The sequence below is a fragment of the Grampus griseus genome (assembly GCF_964374135.1).
Source record: "Grampus griseus genome assembly, chromosome: 3".
Classification (NCBI taxonomy): Eukaryota; Metazoa; Chordata; class Mammalia; order Artiodactyla; family Delphinidae; genus Grampus; species Grampus griseus.
The window spans coordinates 79382813-79403895 of NC_139019.1; the positions used below are offsets into that span (position 1 = coordinate 79382813).

At 32.4% G+C, this 21083-nt stretch overlaps 1 protein-coding gene across 2 annotated transcripts in view; it reads right to left on the minus strand.

The window, feature by feature from the left end:
• The window catches only part of CHD1 (chromodomain helicase DNA binding protein 1), a 74813-nt gene that overhangs the window by 29039 nt on the left and 24691 nt on the right, over positions 1-21083 (minus strand). For both annotated transcript variants that reach the window (XM_082652242.1, XM_082652241.1), the window contains exons 3-20: positions 19970-20171; positions 18831-18935; positions 17507-17571; positions 15424-15573; positions 15011-15285; positions 13733-13958; positions 13447-13547; positions 12833-13011; positions 11461-11588; positions 10564-10780; positions 9811-9900; positions 8741-8931; positions 7839-8027; positions 6354-6516; positions 5339-5491; positions 3575-3646; positions 2970-3119; positions 275-423 (exon numbers count right to left, since the gene is read on the minus strand). In XM_082652242.1, coding sequence (XP_082508368.1) covers positions 275-423; positions 2970-3119; positions 3575-3646; positions 5339-5491; positions 6354-6516; positions 7839-8027; positions 8741-8931; positions 9811-9900; positions 10564-10780; positions 11461-11588; positions 12833-13011; positions 13447-13547; positions 13733-13958; positions 15011-15285; positions 15424-15573; positions 17507-17571; positions 18831-18935; positions 19970-20171 — 2805 coding nt within the window. The remainder of the gene's footprint in view (positions 1-274; positions 424-2969; positions 3120-3574; positions 3647-5338; positions 5492-6353; positions 6517-7838; positions 8028-8740; positions 8932-9810; positions 9901-10563; positions 10781-11460; positions 11589-12832; positions 13012-13446; positions 13548-13732; positions 13959-15010; positions 15286-15423; positions 15574-17506; positions 17572-18830; positions 18936-19969; positions 20172-21083) is intronic.

Consider the following 21083-nt stretch of genomic DNA (forward strand, 5'->3'; position numbering starts at 1 on the left):
ACAACAGTTAATATGACATAGATAAGTGAAGCATTACTAGTATACTTATTTTAAAACTAAAGAACTTGAAGCTTAGGGTTTTCCCCCAAGATTACAAAACTAGAGTGGTGAAACCATATACTGAATGTATGCCATTGACTAGAAATTAGCTCAGTGCTTTAAAAAATAACAGTAAATATAGTACTTCAATGACCTGTTTACACTATGTAACATTTCAGAAAAATGAGTATAGTATGATTCTAAAAGGACTTTTTTTTTTAAGTAAAGTAACTACCTTGAGGGAGCAGAACCCGTGTGTAATACTGTCTTCCCAGTTGTGTCCATTCGTTGAATCACAAGATGATCTAAAACCATCTTCTTTTTGGCCCTTTCAAGAATATCCTCTTCAACTGATCCCTTTGTAACTAGACGATAAATGTTCACCTGTAAAGATAAACACGATGAAACTTAAAGTGCAGTAAAAAGGATTCGTTTTGCTAATGTTAAATGCCCAAATATCGGTACACAGACTGATGTTCATCTGACGTAAAATTTTCACTGGTCAAAAGCAATATGAAAATTAAAAAATATAAAACTAAGTTTCTTCAGTTTAAAGACTGAGAGTATGTCCTTCCTTCTTACATTTTGGTTAATAGACTTTATTTGCTTCATTTTCTTTTTATAAAGGAATGACAGTAATTTTTAAATTATCTTTTAGCTGGGAAGGAGGGGGAATGGTAATAAACTTATGACAACCTTATACCAGTTCCCTTAATTCTGATTAATGTTTCATCATTCCAATAATCCAAAATTCCACAAATCACCTGCCAAGTTAATGATGAAGCCCTGCCATTAAAAAAAAAGAAAAAGTTTTCCAAAATAGACAAAAATTGATGTGTAGTAATTCTGCCCTACTTCTCAAAGTCAGTGGTTCTATATCAAACAATACCACCATATAGGGATATTATGAAAATTTATGGAAACATTTTTAGTTTTCAGTGATTAGGTGGGCGTACCAGCATTTAGAGCATAGGGACCTGGGATACCAGGCATTCTTCATTAAACTGGACATTTTGGCTCAATGAAAAATTATCCTGTGCCTTTTGAGTCTTCCAAATGATTTTTAAAAACCGTTCTAAATTATCATGAGTCTAAATTATAACTGTTTTAATATAAACATGAAGCGTTTTTACAAAGTTACAATACACACTAATTTTTTCAGGATTGGAACTACTGTATAAATCAGTAGATAACTGGATATTGTATTATTTGCATCTTTATCAAAAGTTATTTCTAAACATTTATAGTATTGGGTCACCAATAAAACTCATCTGTATTAGTAACCTACAACTACTCAGTTTGTGGTTGCTGCATGCAAATATTTAAAAGGAGGTCTTAGACTCCTTTGATCAGATTTAGAACCAGCTACTACTAAAATAGCAAGTACATGAAGCACAGGAATCTTATATGTCACCAATAATGAAATAGTAAAGAATTTATCTCATTAATAATAAAAATATATTTCATATATATAACTATGTTTAAAAATTTTTGTTAACACAATGGTAAGAAATCTGTATTGCATTATTTTGTGATCTTATTTAGGTATTCATCCCAGAGTTCTACCACACAGCTTTCTATAGTATCTTGTCTTACTGGTTCTTTTCCTAATATGTATCCTCTATTTTCTATCCTGTATTAGAAAATGTGGTAGCCAAGGTCTTTAAGTAGTATAAGTGGAATGTTTAGTCTAGCCATGTGTTGAGGATTTCAATATAGGAGGTATCTTGTTCAGTGCAATTAATCACTTTTCTCCATCTCATTCATAATACAGGAATATGCTGTCTTTTCACATATACATTAGGCCCAGCTCACCTGTGAGAATATCCTATTTCCTCACTTTCTCATCTTTGACAGTCTATAATTCGTCTTGGCATGTTGTTATCCCTACTTCAAGTTTCCCTCTCTTTTATAAGAATTATATGAGTAAAACATTTTTTTCCTTTTATATTATGGATTTATTTTTCAGTAGAAAATATGAATGTTTACAAGTAAATAAAACGTGCCTTTTTGTGCTACTTGCTCATATCTCCTACTTTGAAGAAGTCTGAGAACACTACTGTAGATGGAGGTAAATGAATTAAAAGTACAAGGACCAAGACATCAAAAGGATGACAGATGGTTTTTCTCAAGGGCTATTACAACTGTGCCAGACAGTTGTACAAAACTTATGAGAATGGCTTTTTTGCATGGAGAATCTTGTGAGCACATGGATAAAACACAGCCTAACAAAAAGGAAGCAATGTACTAAGCAAAACTCTTTCAATAGTTAAAATAAGTATATGAAGACATTTTAAAGTTTATATACTGAATGAAGAACATTGTATTCTATAGCTGTAAACTGAATTATGATCAAAAGAGAGTGCACGATCTTATTTAGGCATAGTTTTCTCAGTTCTGTCAGAATTTCCAGGTGATTCTGGTAAATCTGAGTTCCTCAGTACGCTATCTGTTCAATAGCAATATGACTGTTCCAACAATCTTACCAGAAGGATAAACCAAAATCACTTCTAAACACTGATCATAAAAAAGATTCTAAAAGAGTAAAATAGGGCTTCCCTGATGGTGCTAGAATCCACCTGCCACCGCAGGGGAAATGGGTTCAATCGCTGGTCCGGGAAGATCCCACATGCCACGGAGCAACTAAGACCGTGCATCACAACTACCGAGCCTGTGCTCTAGAGCCTGCGAGCCACAACTACTGAAGCCCGTGTGCCTAGAGCCTGTGCTCCGCAGCAAGAGAAGCCACCGCAATGAGAGGCCCGTGCACCGCAATGAAGTGTAGCCCCCACTTGCCACAACTAGAGAAAGCCTGTGTGCAGCAACGAAGACCCAACACAGCCAAAAGTAAATAAATAAAATAAATTTATTTTTTAAAAACTTTTAAAAAATAAAAATAAAAGAGTAAAATAAGGAGAATAAAAGAATACCTGTTTCTTTTGCCCAATTCGATGAGCTCTAGCCTGTGCCTGAAGATCATTTTGTGGATTCCAATCAGAATCAAATATAACAACAGTGTCAGCTGAGGCTAAGTTAATTCCTAAACCTCCAGCTCTTGTGGAAAGCAAAAAGCAGAAATCCTGTAAGGAATTACAAATAGGCACAATTTTAAATTTTTCTAAACTGGGACTGTGAATAATCAATGTGAGAATTTTACAATTGAATTTCTGAATTTAAAAAGTATTTTACCAATAAAACTGAAAGGTAGTTTTAAAAATTACTAATAAAATATATAAACATCTAGCAAAACCAATCAACAAGACTCCAAAATACAAATATATATATGGGAATAATAAACAATTCATAAAGAATTCTAAATCAAAGTGGGCTAATTTATTTTGAAGCAAATCTAACTGTCCTATATTGTAATAGTACTGATACAAAAGGGTAAAATTCCTCAGATTTAACACAGAATACTGATTTAAAAAGCTCACTTGCAAATCGAAACTGGCTACCACCAATAAAAAACTACAAGTTATGTATGACTAAAATAATGACTAAAACAATTTATTTACAATTTTGAAAGCATTCATACCTCTGATCCTTCAGCATTAAAATGATCTAGAGCTTGTTTCCTCAGCTCTCCTTTTATTGATCCATCTAATCTCTGGAATAAAACATTAAAATACTGCATTGTAACAGAATCAAAACTTTAAAAAGGAATTAAAATCAATTATGAAATTAAGTATGAAAATGCAGCATCGCTTTTGCTAACACTAGAAGGTACTTATAGGTAGGAAAGCAACGCCCAGGAATTCTGTCTCCAGAATCTGTGCTCTTAACCACTGGAACTACTTTCGCTAAGAGTAAATAATAGCACTGGCTGTCATTTTACCTGAGACCCACCGTAAGAATACATTTTACATGTGAATGAAGTATACAGCTATATGCCCAAAGCAAGTTTCATGACACAATGTACTGTGATATACCCTCATTATTTTATGATTAAAAAAAAAAAGTTGGTACAACCCATTAAACTGATTCCCAGATCCATTAATGGGTTACAGCCCACAGTTTAAAAAACAGTCCAGTGTGGTTATGGACCAACACATTGACGTCGCCTGAGAACTTAGAAATGCAAATTACTGAGACCCATTTCAGACCTACTGAATCAAAAACTGTGAGTGAGGGATCCAACAAAAGCCCTCTGTTTTAAAGTATGAGAATCACTGATTTGGGGCACCATGGCTCTAGATGAATAGCCCACATTTGAGTATACTGAGTATTCATGGGTGCCTTGGGCAAGTAATTTGCCTTTTTCTCCTTGTAAGTTTCCTTCTCACTAAATGGACAGAGGAAGTAGTGTACTTCCTTCATACAGAGGATTCAGTTAGAGAACATAGTAAAACACTTAGCACAGTGTCTGACATATTGAGTGTTTACTAAATATTACCTAAACAAGAATGTCCAAAATCAAAAAAGTTTTTAAAGTATTATGTTTCTTTTTCACTAAAAATTACAATTAGTAAAACCTTTCACTCTTTCTACTTTTTCCCCTAAATGACTACATGTATCTCAATCAAGTTTATATCACCCAACACCTGCTCTTCATAGCACTTACCAGAGTTGTAACATTACATTTGTAATTACCTACTTAATGGCTATCTCCCACACCAGATTGTAAACTCCAACAGAGCAGGGATTATGTGTATTGAGGTTCATCATTATAATTCTACTTCTATTTTACTGCCTGTACTAAATATACATCATTTATTAGCTGTATATGCTATGTGTTCGCTATGTTCCAGGTACTGTTCATAAAATTGCTCTAAGGACTAAAGTAAAGTGCTAAGACTGACTCTAATATTAAACACTCATTCATATTAGCTGTAATTATATTGAATGAATTTCAAAATAAATATTGAATAGACGGAATGTAAGCCCATTTTGGTCTTTGGTATATTTTCTAAAGTCATGTAAGTTTTACTCAGCAAACTATGCATTAGAATAACTATGAGTTCATAATCTTCAGAATCTGCAACAGTCCTGGCAACATTCACAAGAACTGCTCTCTCTTATCCTTCCTAAGACTAAAGCCTAATACATAAGGCTGCCCCTTAGGATTTGAACACAGGAGAGGAATACAAACTTAAAAGAAAGACTGCTTTGCTATAAGGTCAAGAAGAAAAAAAAAAAGAATGACAAAAATTTTTTTAACAGATCTATTTTCTTAAACAGAGTATGATTTATATAAAATCTATTCTTCATTTACAAAAGAATTTCAAAGGTAATTTTGTAGAACACGCCCAGGAATTAGATGAAATTTAAATCAACCAAAAAGACAAAATGAAATGCTTACTTGAAAGGGGAATTGACGATACTTCAAATATTCTGCAAGTATATCTAACATCCGCACCATTTGAGAAAAAATAAGAACTCTATTGCCTCGCTCTCTTAGGCGAATTAACAGTTTGTCAAGAAGAATTAATTTTCCGCTACTACGGATTAAGTGCTATAAGGAAACAATAAATTACAACTGTTATGACGCGTTAAAAGAACTATATCAAATGAAATAAATGCCCAACAACACCTGTTTCTTTAATTATTTTAAATTGAGATTTTAAATTTTCATAATGTTGGAAAGTTTATTTCAGTTTTTGAAATTTTCTAGAAGCTTTATCAATTTGCTCTATGACTTAAGCTAAATTTTCCTTGCCATTTAGCACCTAGGTTTTTGCTGTATTTTCTGGAGACAAAAAACCAAAAGCACTGTTTCACTCTATTTGCCAGTTATTACACCATTTCTCCAAAAATCTTAGCTGAAAAACAATACACTGAAAGAAGCAACAACTAAGTAATCAAAGGTCTTGAAAGAATGCGAAAATGTATTCTAATTTATATGTATAAGTCACTGATAGCACTTCAAAGCACTACTATGGCTGGATGACAATTGTGCCTTCTTCACACTCTTCATTTGTCTTCCAGAAGTGATAGGAAATGTAAGATCTAAGGTCCAGATGCCCTTCTTAAGACTACCATTTGCCATGTCACGAATTCAGCACAATCACTATTAGTGAATTTTTTCCACAATGAAAAATACACTAAGGGGTTTTTGCTGGATAAAGTGCGACAGTCCATGGTTAGAGAGATCTGTTTTTAGAAAAATGATCAAAATGATTAAATGGATAAATTATAATTTTAAAATCTTTTTATAAAGACTAAAAAATAAGCAGCACCATTATTTAAATATACCATTAACCAAAGAGAACTTCTAGCCAATATATTAAAGCACTGTGCCATTTTCAGTTAAAACTGAAATAAACCTTTCTAGAATTTTGCTTTACCACAAAGTTATAAAATTTTTAAATTCTTACTTGTAAGGCCTCCTGTTTATTATAGAATTCATTATTATCTGGTGGTTTAATGAGGTAGCAATGGTTACAACATTTCTTTAGCTCCATCATAATATTCAAAAAGCCTGAGGTACTGCCCTTGGAACCTTTGCTGAGGGCTTTGTAATTCCTAGTTAATATCCATCTGTTTAGAAAAATGATTATGAAAATGATGTAGCAGAACAATTATCAGGATGAATTCTAAAACCATAAAAAATCAATTAAGTACCAAAGCAAAACTGCACCATTAAGAAGTTCAACTGCATATACAATGGACCAAACTCTGTTCACAAGACTACTGAACCTCATTCATAAGACTCATGAGAACACATAACTTCTTATCCGAACCATTAACTATACAAAGTAAAGGCTTAACATAACATAGTGAATATAGTATATTAATCCCTTACCCCAAAAATTTATTTTTAAAATGGTCAACTGTATTATCTATCTTAACCTTCCTACAAATTTCACTACACTGGGTACCTAATACGTCATGAGGATATCTGGTTTAGCCCCACTGCCTTCTCTAAATTACAGTTACACAATACACATGCGACTTAAGAGAAAAATTGTAAGTGATTACTTTATTACTGCAAATTATACATAACATTTCCTCTCACCATGATCTAACTTGACTAATATCTTTTATTTTCTTCCTTTTTACAAAGTTAGTCTTTGAAGGGACTTTAAACAATTATATCTGATTTGCCTCAAAATGACAGGAAATAGGGGAAGTGGCGGTGGCTAGAGATAAAATAAGACTGGCTATGAGCTGAAAGCCAAGCTGAGTGATGGAGTTTAATATATTACCCTATTCTGCATATGTTTGAAATTTTCCATAATAAAAATGTGAAATTTATATAATAAGTGTATTTTTTAAGTGGATGACACAGATTTGTCATAAAATATGTTTCTGAGAATTCAAATGCATGTAGCAGTGCATTTTATGCAATTAAATGTTTAAACAGATATTAGGACACATATTTCTTTTTGATTCTTTGAAGTGTTACTATATAGATCCAACGTACATAATTTATACAAAATATGATTATTAACATTCTTCGAAAAGCAGGGGAAGCCTAAAATTTTGTTCTAAGTTTGTTTTTCTGGCTTCTACTTCTATCTGTCAATTATATAATCATCATAATTACATAATAATGCCTTGGTATCATGGCAATCCTAACACTTAAAAAGAAACCCTCCATAATGTAACAGTACGAAATAGAGAAAAACAATTAATGATGTGTTATAAGATGAATTATTTAGTCTTATGTCACCCATGATCTTGGACATGCCATTAAATCTCTCTGCCTCAATCAATATTCCAATGAATAAACCCATTCTAAAATTCAAGAATTGTTACTGCTCTAAGACCCAAATGGGGCTGGGGGGCACCTGGATGAGAAAAGGACAGGGATTATATACAATTAAATGTTCGGAACATGTGCTCTGTTTACAGCTTACTTGTAATATTGTTTCTGTAAAGCACTCATTTCCATTCTTAAAATCTGTTCAACCTTGGCAGGAAGAGATTTTTCCACATCTTTCTTAACCCTGCGTAACAGAAATGGCTCAAGCTCTTTGTGGAGGCTTGCATAACCATATTCTCTGCCTTTGCCATGTTCTTCTTCAAAATCTTCCCAGGAAGAAAACCTTAAAAATTTAAGCAAATGGAAGAATCACTAAAAGAAGTCAAATTGCATTTGAGATTTTTCAGGATAGTCAGATGTAAACAAAGTACAGATTTTTAGAAAAAAAAAATTAGCTAAAATGAATCACTTCTAATAACTATCTTTCCAAGAAATCTATTGTATATCTATATAGAGGTAAAATATAAGGAGTTGTTTTATAAATAATTTTTGACTTTCCTCGAGTTAAATAAAGGTGAAATATTTTCAAATACGGGAGTAATTATCAGTAAAATATTTCTCAAAGAAAGTTCTGAATCTATTCAAAGAAAATATGTATGTGAACTTGGACGAGTTGTTTACCCTTACTTATTCTGGTTTCCCTCATTTAGAAAATGGAATTTTCTAAGAGCACCTTGTTACTGTTGTTACTGCTACTGTTAAGTACTAAGAATGATACCATTTCCATTTTTTAAGCAAGGTATATTTTGAACCCAGGCAAAATCAACTGTTGTAATTTATGTGGCTCAAGCTTATTTACAAAATTGGAAAATTAAAGTATTATTTCAAACATGAAATATTCCATCCCATTTCCATTTCTTTTCTTCTTAATAATCCCTGGTCCAATGTTTGGGACAATAAAACCTCCTTCTGACCTTATTACCTACACTAATTATTTTCCTGCTAAACTTAGCATACAAAACTAACAGTAACATTGTATATCTCAATTTATCTTACTTTTCTGGCATAATGAAATGTAGCAAAGACCAGAGCTCTTTGAGGGAGTTTTGCAGAGGAGTTCCAGTGATAAGGAGACGGTGATTGGACTTAAAATCTATTAAAGTTTTATACAGAAGAGAATCATCATTCTTTAATCGATGTGCTTCATCTACACCTATAAATGCCCAATTTAGGCCTCCAAGGAATGCCTTAAAATGAACAGAAAAACATAGTTAATATTTCGAGAGAAACATTAAAATGGGGCAAATTTAAAAACAAGCCTATATCTAATATTCAGATAAAAATTATGTATTATTCTAAGATTTATTGGAATCTTCAAATCAAGTAACTCAACATGTAAAATAAAGTTCCTTCCATGACTAACTGAGCCATTAGAAAAACAAAGTATAATATAATAAAATGAAAGTTTTTTTTACCAGCTTACATATTGAAAATAAAACTATAGTATCATTTAAAAATTTTACAGAAGATTTTTAAGCCTAAGCCCAGTAGAAACCTCTATTAATGTTAATTTGGAGAAAATATATTTGGAACAGTGTCTTACTCCAAGTGTAGTTATAATTTACTGTATAATTTTTATGAATTGTGTATCTCCAATAATATAAACGTGGGTCTCTGACTTAAAACAGAGACAAACCTGATTCTGCTACTTAATAGTTGCATGACCTTAGGCAAGTTCATTAACTTCCTTGAGAACTGACTTTTCTTCACAATAGGGACAGCAATATATTATAAAATAATTATGAAGAATTAAATAATAGGTATAAAGCATTTACCCAGTGGTAGCATAATCCTGTTAAGTATCTTCCTCCTCTTTAAAGACTTCACAAATCAACAGACACTACACCAAACTAGTTTCATATTCTTTGGCTTGTTTTTACAACACTTTAAAAATGTAAAAATCATTCTTACTTCAAGGATCATAAAAAAAATAAACAGATAAGCCAGATTTGACTCACAGGCTTTAATTTACTGACCCTTGATTTAAGTTATCTTCTCATCCTCCACAACATATGGTAAAGGAAAAACTGATGTATACCAAACAGAGAAACACAGATAATACACACCTTATCCTTCAATAAGATTTCATAAGTTGTTAACAGTATATTAAACTTTAACCGTTTGGTCTGGGGATGCATCCATTCATGAGTTCTTATCTATCAAGAAATTTCAAAGACAATTTTAAGACAAACAGTAAAAAAAAGTATACTGTTACTTGAATATCTAAAATAAAATCCATTCAAAATACACAAAAAACTATGTCTATATGTTTAGGTAATAAAATAATTTTAACTATTCTTTATATAGTCCAACAAGCTACATTGATCTTATCATAAATAAAATATAAATGCTCCAGCATATCAAAACCTTCTATAAAAAAAGACACATTTTTAATATACACTTTTTACTGAAGGAAGTTCTCATTTGACGAAACACAAATGATTTTTTTTTTTTTTGAGGATGAAATATTATGTCTGGGGTTTGCTTCACAATAACTGGGGGGAAAGTACCATGTAGAGGTACAGATGAAACAAAACTGGCAGGAGTTAAAATTGTGAAGTTGGACCTATGCACATGGTAATTTATTATACTCTTCTGTAGGCTTTCATGTATATTTGAAACTTTCAATAAGGCAGGAAAAAATATATATAAAGTAACACTAAACCAAAAATTAATTTTTATTAAGCCAGTCAAACACGTATTGAATCTTACTGTGTGGCAAGCTTAATGCTAGAAACTAAGACTTTATAAAGACAAATCAAGATGTGTCCTCAAAGACAAGTTTGTCTAAATTTCTAAATTTGTGACGAACAACGTACCATGTTTCTGCTGTTGATGTCACCTAAATAAACCACAGCATTCATTTGAGAAGCCCATGTTTGAATCTCCCTTTGCCAGGAAGTGAGAGTGGAGAGTGGTACTACTAATAGAAAAGGTCCATATAATTGGTGTTCATGAAACAAATAGTTCAGAAATGAGATCGTCTGTATTGTTTTTCCAAGGCCCATTTCATCAGCGAGTATGCAACTATTTCCTCTACAAAGTTAAAAACAAAAATCATGTATGCAATAGATTCAAATTTACAAGAAACCTTTTTACATAATCCATGTACAAGTTTATATGAAGTTAAATAAGATGAATCTGATAGTATTATGTATAATATGCCACTTATATTAACTATAAATAATAAATGTCAAGACCATTATAATAGTGTAAGAGAAGAGTTTATCATTTTAGACCAGAAGCAGCTAAAAGATTAACAGCATTACCTATAATCAGATATGTAGACAAGAACACAACCCATCACAAGTGGTAGAGCCCAGATAAAACTACAGCTATGGTAGTTTTTTTAAAAAATTGCACCTCAGTCACCTCTATTGCCAAGAACAGAGTAGGGGACATAGGAGAGAGGAAAGAAAAATAGAGGCCTAAATGGATATTAGAAATAACTGGAAGAGAAATAGTCCAGAACTACTGTGAAACAGAATGTATACATATTCTGATTTCAATTTCAATAAAAATTTATTTAAATACTGCAACGATCAAAAGGTTCTTTCTTCTTAATATGTAATAAGTACTGTTTATATAATTGGAAATTCAAAGACCTGCATATAAACACCAAAGGGTCTTATTCTTTACATTGGTAGAAATCTTTTCCAAACCCTGTATTTGTAAAATTTTTACCCTCTATAATAGACAATTCAAAATATACTTACTTGACCCAAGAGTGAGCAAGCCAATTTAAACCATTCAGTTGATAATCTCTTAATTCTAATCCCTCATGTCCTCCAATATAGGATGGCTGCTTCTTCAGGGCTACAAATCTTGGCCTTTGTTTTAAAACCTTTAGTAGAAATAAATGTTAATATGAAGAATCCTTAAACATAAGAAATCATATTAAAAGATGAAGATCTTTTATCTTTTACCATAAATTTTAAAATTTCATTTCAAATCATCAAGCCCAGAAATTCCGTGACTCAAAATATATCTGAGGATTCAGTCAAAGAAGACTGTTTTCTATTACTGTAACAATGTAAAGTAAAATATTTTGCTCTCTTTTGTGAATAAAATGATAGATAAGTTCTTACTGAAATACTTGGGTCTCACATGTTTCACAAGCAAAAGCTATGTTAAACTCATTCATTTAACCATTGCTCCAGCACTGACCTAGAAATAAACCATAAAACTGGTTTAACTTCCCATTTGATTTCTGATTTCTAAATTACCATTATGAATTTAATTCCATCTTGTAATAAGAAAACAAATTCTAGTAGTACAGACCCCAAACTATTACTAATAGTAATTGTAAGTACAAAGATATTATATTAGGCAAGGTAGTCCTGGATACTTTCTTATGGGGACATCCCTCTTTTCCTACCATCACGGAAAATATTCACTACTTTTTAATAAATAAATAAATAAATAAATAAATTTATTTATTTATTTATGGCTACACTGGGCCTTCATTGCTGTGTGTGGGCTTTCTCTACTTGTGGCAAGCGGGGGCTACTCTTCATTGCGGTGCACGGGCTTCTCATTGTGGTGGCTTCTCTTGTTGTGGAGCGCGGGCTCTAGGCACACAGACTTCAGTAGTTGTGGCAGGTGGGCTCAGTAGTTGTGGCTCGCGGGCTCTAGAGCACAGGCTCAGTAGTTGTGGCGCATGGGCTTAGCTGCTCCGTGGCCTGTGGGATCTTCCTGGTCCAGGGCTCGAACCTGTGTCCCCTGCATTGGCAGGCGGATTCTTAACCACTGCGCCACCAGGGAAGTCCTTCACTACCTTTTAAATCAAGCATATACATCTAGTTTCCAAGGAATTTTCCCTTTTTGATCTCCCTAACCCACTCCCCACAACTACCACCACCAATTTATTATCTTTCTGATACAGATTCACTCAACAAGGCTAAAAGACAGTGCCACATGTAAGATGGAATAGCAATTACAGGAACATCATTTCCTGTAAGACCTACCATCCAAGCAGTTCTCTCCTTTAGCCTATGTGAAATCAGGATCCAACTCTCTATGTAGGCTTGTAATATTTATGATGCATAAATATATTTTCAATAATTAAAAATGGCAAACAATACTTACTTTGCAGTCTTTAAAAGGAGTAGTTTTTGACTGATTCCTGCTGAAATACTCATCTATGCACGCCTGAAACTTTTTGGAAATGAGAGCTCCATCTTCCCAGCTGCACTCTGAGTACGGAAGGCCCTGCCATTTGCAATAATAATCAGGATAGCCAGCAGCTGACTTTTGATTTGAATGAGCTGTGAGATAAATCAGGTATTTATTTTACTTTTTACACTGAATCTTATCCAAGGAATAATTTTTGGTTAAAAGCTATACAAGTAAAAATTAGCCATCTGATTTACAATGCTCTATTATTATTATTTTTATTTTTATTTTTTTTGTGGTATGCGGGCCTCTCACTGTTGTGGCCCCTCCCGTTGCGCAGGCTCAGCGGCCATGGCTCACGGGCCCAGCCACTCCGCGGCATGTGGGATCTTCCCAGACCGGGGCACGAACCCATGTCCCCTGCATTGGCAGGCGGACTCTCAACCACTGCACCACCAGGGAAGCCCCTATTATTACAGTAAGAGCAAGCTACTGTATTTGATGTGTAAGCAGTAAATTTAAGATTTTTTTCAGATGACTTCAAGCATGGAAAGATAAATGTTTAATTAGAATCATTTATTACTAACCAATTATTCGCTCCACTATTTGATACTGCTTATGGAGATCATCTGTAAGTTCTTGCTGGCAATTATAATATTCCACATCTTCTGGAGAAGCATTTTTCAACCTGAAAGATTATTAATCCAAGAACAGACTTAAAAATCTCCCCCAATAACCCATCCCCCAAACACCATCTGTAGCACAAAATCTCCCATTTTGCCACTCATCATGTGAATCAGTTTGAATAATGAAGAAACTGAAAAAGAAATAAAGTTAAGCATCATTAATTTTTAACTCTAATATAAAACATACCATCTTTTTGTTTCCTGATCTTTTTTCTTATAATTATCTAATTTTTTCATTCCTCTAACATTCTGCTGCTTAAGGGTTTCTTCTGTCTCCCAAGTATTGTGGATATGTGACCATCCTTTCCATTTAATTAAATACTGGATCTCGCCTGGTTCCTTGTTTTTTTCAAATCCTGCATTTGGGTCACCATCTGCTTCAACTGCATAGATGGTTGTAGTAGCACCAGTAGCTGGAAAAAAAAGCACAAATACATTCCATATAATTCTGTTATAGAAGCATTTCAACTCAAAAATTCAAGAATATAAATAGAAAAATATATGCTCTTTTAAATAAAAAACAGGGTGTAAGAATTTATGGGAAATTATATTACACATTTATAAAAGAAACTCTGAATTCTAGAACAGAAAGATTATCTAATTTAATTCCCTCGGTTTTAAAATTAGAAAAAAAAAGGTCAGAAGGACAGCAGCTCACATGAGATCATACAGCAATATATGATAACTGACGACTGAAACATTAATAATTGGAAATTAAAATAACTAAAAATCATCTTTGAAAACTACATTTCCAAAATCACTAAGTGGAAAAGATATCTGCACCCCCATGTTCACTGTAGCATTACTTATAATAGCTAAGACACTTTGGAAAGAGCGTAAGTGTCCCTTGACAAATAACTGGATTTAAAAAAACGTGATACATACATATACATATACATGTACATATACATATATTATTACATATACGTATATTACATATATACATATACATATAATACATATATTACATATACATATATTAAGACATACATTTTAAGACATACATATATTAAGACATATTTTATATATACATATATTAAGACATATATTTTAATATGTCTTAATATATTAAGACATATATTTTATGTCTTAAAAAAACTGAAAGGAAAAAAATGTACGTCAAGGTAATTAAAAAGTAACTTACATATTTGAGATAGAAGAAAGAAGTTTTAAACCAAACCATATGTCAAATTGAAAATACTTTAAAAACAACCATTTATTTAGGCATGGTAACAGAAAAACTCAAATGCACAGGTTAAAAATTCCCTAATATCCGCAACGTATGATGAGATCAAATGGCTACTTCCTGGGAAGAAAATATTCAGGCTAAGCAAAGTATATTTTATAGCAAATAAGAAAAAAATCCACCCTCTTGGCTTTCAAAGTTGAAAAACCTTCAAGAAATACTTTACTCTAATAAATATTACTGAAACAACCAAAAAATAAATGTTTTTTAAAAAAATACCTCCTTTTCTCCCAATCCGACAATCCATAAACCGTTCTATTGTTTCAAATTCCTCTTCCTCGGGTTGAGGAACATCCTCTCCACAGACTTCAAGTAGGTCATCAGAATCTGTTTTCATTTCTTCGTCTTCCTTATAGCTAATATTGACAGTTGCTTGTCGACGAGAGCTTCTTTTATCATTATCATAGTCTTCTTCATCCTCCTCCTCCTCCTCAGATGAATCAATCTGTCTCTTTTTTTGTCCAATAATCTTTTTTCCATTTTTTGACTTAGATCTAGTGAAGACCAGGGGAGAGAGGTGTTTTACAGAAATACTGGCATAAAAACAAGATTTGAGAAACTGTGAGAAAAAGAACGAATACCTTCCATAACCAACAATTTTCAGAATCAAACCAAGAACATACTATACTTACCTATTTTGAGGTTTTCTACTTCTAACTTTGTTTTTTGGCTCATAATCAGATTCTGTTTCATCACAACTACTTTTATCTCTTTCTTCTTCAGATTCTGAATCTGAACCAGACTGAGATGGAGATCCTGACCCAGACATCTGCCAATCTTCACTGTATGTAAAATATATAAAGGATGTTATTCATACTTATCATATTGCAAATTATGTCTGATAAGATATAAAAATAATCAGGCTAAATTACATTCCAGCTGATATCAAAAATATTGCTTTCACCATTATAAAAATATTCAAATGTCTATAGAATAAGGAAAATGTTATAAAATATTCTTCACAGATTTCTCCAACTCCATAGTTTTCTGTTAATTATTTAGTTATACCTCAATGAAAGGCAAATTAAGTGGATCTATTTTGATTATTAGTATAGATGAAAACACAGTATGCTAATTTGAAGAGTCACAGTGTTTAATTTTGAAAACCTTGTATAATTATTATACTTGCCATTTCAAAAAGAGATTCTAATCCCTTTAATTTTCTGGAGATTGTGACTTTTAAAAACATACTCTTCAAAAATGGTTTTTAAAATACAACACATTCATCAAGAAGCTTAAAATAAGGTATCAGAAAATGCAAAAACAAACAAAAAATTCCATCTTAACCAACATTCAATTATTACCTTAACTTTATTACTATTTTTAGTCTATTTAATTCCAATTAACATGTAAAGAAAAAAATACTGGATGCACTGTTAATATTCTGCTATAATATAAACTTCAAATGAAAGATACACATTAAGTTCTTACATATACACTACATCCTGTCTCACAGCTGCTGTGCTACTCCATTGCTCTGCATGGCTTGCATCAATTATGACTGTGTTAAGGGTTACAAAAGCAAGCACACATGATAAAATTTGGTTTATGATAAAAAACATAATAGAGAAGCTAATTTTTTTATCTTGAGATTTTTTTTCAGAGTTTGCACATTACACAATAGCAACAGCCAGCATATATGAAAGTCTCCGTTTTACATTTTTATAATAAATATTATGATTTTTATATCCAACCAAATCTATCCATCATCCCAAATTACTTTTGTTTTAAAATATTCTTGCTTGCACCCATGCTAAGTTCAGAAATTACTAACTCAGTGGAAGAGTTACAGTTGATGAGACACAGTAGTTGAAAATACACTTAGTAAAACAGAAGACAGATATGAAGAAATCAGCCAGAATGTAGCATAGCAATAAAAGGATAAAAAACATGATACAGTAAGATTCATGGATAGGATGGATGATCCAACAAATATATACAATAGATATGATCCAGTAAGACAGATACAATATATATCTATTAACTGTAGTAACAGAGAAGATTTACAGAATGGGAAAGAGAAAATGCCTAGAGATACAATGACTGAATTTTCAGAAACTAGTAAAACTCATGAATCTTCACATTAAAGAAGCATGAAATAAAGTGCATAAAGTGGGATAAATAAATAACAAATCCAAAGCTGGATGCACCAAAGTGAAAGTGCAGAATACCCAAGACAAAGAGAAAAATAAGAGACAAGACAATGGAACAATGAGAAACAAGAGGAAAAAAACCTCAGACCATCTAAAATATCGGAACTGAGATCTGAGGTACTCTTAACACTTCCTGGGTCAAGATCTTTAAGAAATTACAGTGAGTTTCTAAATGAGTTCTACAGAAGAAGTAAATTTCATGTGCAGATAAATAGTAAGGATAGCTATTAACATCAGAATCACCTAAAATCTATCATCTGTTGGTCCCTACACTCCTATATAGGTTTCTCAAGTTATCAAGATTTTCTGATATTGTGACTAAGAAGATCTTTGAAGTTTAAAAATATATAGAGGAGAGGGGGTATAGGAGATAAACAAATGGCACAAAAAACTCAGGTTGTCACAGAAAGATAAAAGTTAAAAATTAATGGTTTAAATTAACCTAATAAAATGCCATGAACCAAGAAGTTCACTTTTGGCAACAATTGTTCATAAAGGAAGAAATACAAAATCATTAGGATTTTCTTGATATAAAAGTAATCAGTTGAACAAAACGGCATACTCTTTATGCTTTTTCCTTTTGACCTCACTCGATGAGTCATCAGAATCTTCACTGCTAGAAGAATCCTGTAGAGAAAAATATATAAAGTTAATGTTATTAATGATTAGAATTTAACCATAATACATTTTTATTACTTTTATTAACTTTTTATTACTTTACTACTTTTATTACTTTTTATTAACATTCACTTTAATAATAAAGGCTCTTTTTTCATGTTATGTTTATACCATTAATTAGCACATAAAGTAATTAATAACATTTTTATTGCAAATATGTAACAGCCAGTGAAATTAGGTAAACATCACAATGCCAGCATTTTGTATAAAATCTTATAATCTATTGGCTCTGTTGCCTAGTATGGCCTCAAAAAGGAATCCTAATTGTTGGTATGTCAAATTTTCATTTAATATTTTTCTTCCTCATCAGGCAGTTTTTGATATACAAATATCCCCCACTCTTTGAAAGTTCAATTTCTACCACTTCACTTTTACAAAAAACCTTCATTGGTACCTGTTTTCACTAACTGAAAAAAATCCAAAGAGAATTTTTACTTTTACAAAAACCGGCAAAAAAGCAAAAACAGCATTCAGCATTTGTTTTGCAGAGAGCTGTTACAGAGGCAGCAAGGATGCGGAGCAGCAAGAACAGCACCTCCAAGCTCCTTCCCTGGGAACTACACTCTGCATCTCAGCACTAGCTGCCATAATTCTGAACTGTGTCTGTGAGCATCTGTGCTTTATCTCCGTTTATTCTGCACAACAGTTAGCAAGACGTGTCCTAAGGAAACAGCTTCTTTGCTTTACACCATTTGGATTAGGAAAGGAACACTCTACTTTCGGATAGTTGGGGAAACCTACAGTTCTTCCTGAATGTCTTTGTGCAAACATACCTGCATGTGTGCTCATGTGCACACAGGAACTACATTGTTTACAGTTGCAGCCTATTCTTTTAAAAACATGTTGAGAATTCTCTTATTAATGTTCTGTACAAATATGATCTAACAGTATGGTATTTCTTCATATATGTGAGTGCATACATGTGTGTGTTTGTGTATGTGTATTTTCCTAGTATTCATATTTAGTTTATTCTAGTTTTGCTGTGATGAGCAAATGCACACAAATTTCTGTTGTTTGTTTTAGAAACAAGAGGAAATTTGGATAAAAATATGCCTACATTTCAAGGCTATTGATACACATATTTAAATTTAGTTATTTTCCTATCCTTTTAAAACCCTTACTGTTTCTAGTAATTTCATAAATAGCTACCTAAATGATTACATATCATGTCTACTTTTCAGATAAGAGTTTTCACAATGAAAACTCACCTCTTCTGATCCACTATTAGATGAAGCTTGATGTTGCTGCTGCTGCTGCTTCTTGAGCATTGCAGATCTCTGAACAGCCAGAATACTAGGGCTAGATTTCCAAAACTATAATAGAAATATAAACAAGTGAAGAACAAAGTTTTGAGAAAACTGGAAAAAGGTTAATTTATTGAAAAGTTGTACCAACATTTTCACTGCCTCCAAATAATAAGACTATTTTTCTTACATGATACATAATACAATATTACTGCAATATAATTAAAATAAAATGCTGAGCTTTAGTTGTATATAAATAATTTATGGTGTTTTGAGTTTCACAGACAATCAATCAATATGTTCTTTGGTATTAAGATTATTATTTTCAAAAAAGATGTGATAATATACGACACCAGTGCTACTCAAAGTGCGGCTGCTATTTTTTTTAATTGGTGTGAGGTGAAGATGAAGAGCTTGAGTCAGAATGCAAATCAACTAAGCACAGTTTTAGTTCAACTGACTTTTTGTTTTTGTTTGTTTTTGGTAGCAAGACTTCCTGAATGAAGGAAGATGTATGTATATTCTGGCCCAAGCATCTTATCATGACTGGTATTCTAAGTAACACTACTGTACACTATTCTGAGGTATAGACAAGTTTTAGTAAATCTTGTAATAGCCTTTCTTAAACAGAATGGCCCTTAGCCGATTCTACCATGTATCTTCAAGGAAGCAGAGTTCTATTAAAGTCTCCTATTTGCAATAAAGTATCTCCTCTGAAGATCTTGAAAGTAGAGATCACACTGTAAGATTAACAAAAAGACCTCACAAAGCCTTACATTTTTATCCATGAGACAATGAATGTTTATGCAACAATTTCTGCCTCAAAAAGAGAAAGTTTTGTATGTGTTCATTTTTATATGTGTTACAAAGTTTTGTATAGTTACAAAGTTTTGTATGTGTTCATATAGTTACAGACTGCTTCTCTTCCAAGCCAATCAGTCCACAGATACTGAACCACAAGCTTGAGAATCACTTAAAGTGTATTTTAATATGTGAAATCAACATTTTCTAAAAGCTAGATTAAGAATGCTCTAAACTAAAGCTATAAATTTTCCCAAAGTAATACAAGAAATCTACCTTTCATTGGATAGTTTATTTATTACCTCAGCTCCATCAACTTTCGGTGGTTTTGCTTGAACTTTATTTTCTCGAGAATTGTCTGACTCAGACTCTGACTGACTGCCCGATTCAGATCCAGAGTCAGAGTCACTGCTACCTGACTGGCTACTGCTTCCATCACTACTGCTTCCAGAACTTGAACCAGATCCAGAGCCTGAAGCTGACCCAGAATCATCATCCGACTGGCTACAATTAGAAAATAAACAGATTTCAAACAAAATTCATTAAAAAATTTAGTTTTTCTTAACTCAGCAAAAAGCCCCAAATCATTAAACCTTGTTTAGTTCATATGTCAACTGTCTATAACCAAACAAATAGAAAAGGAATTAATGTTAATCTCTGGTAATAACTGACATACTAGATAGATTTAGTACAGTTTGGGATAAAACACAAGCAATCAGATCACAATCTTCCTCCAAGATAATGAACAAAACCTACCAAGTACAGAATCCTGGGCTAGAAAGTTGGGAAAACAAAAAGTTTAAGCCGCAGTCCCTATCTTTCAAAGGCTATTTGATGTAGTAAACATAAAGAATGAATTCTGTGAAGAAAAGGTTAAATGTGTTAAAAATTCTCATAGCAAAAGGTAGAAAACAAATTAATTTACAGTTTCAACTTGTTTTCAGGTTTACATTTTATGTTCTATCATCTCAGGGGAATGTAAATTATTACCACTAAACTATGATAAAATACAATTTACTAAAAAATAAGATCAGTAATTGCTTCTCTGAGAAAATTATTGAATCTTTTATGGTTCCTTAGTAATAAATCTGAAATAGAAAATTCTCAAATCTTTCCTAGCCTCTATACACACACATGTGAAAGCAATTAATAGTTCAATGAGAATATCTCATTCTCCAGTACTTATTTTCAGTCCAAAGTAGTCTAGAGATGGTCTGTACTAAATAAATGATTGTATAAATTACTATTATCCAAAAGGCCATTTGTTCACTTGGTGTTTCCATTTGAATTGTTGAAAACCAGGGCATTAAATTTTTGAAATACATGGTAGACTCAGCTTTTGATGTAATTTCATCTGGCTTCATGAGAAACAACCAGTAATATAATATACACCAACACACAGCAAAACTCAAGCTT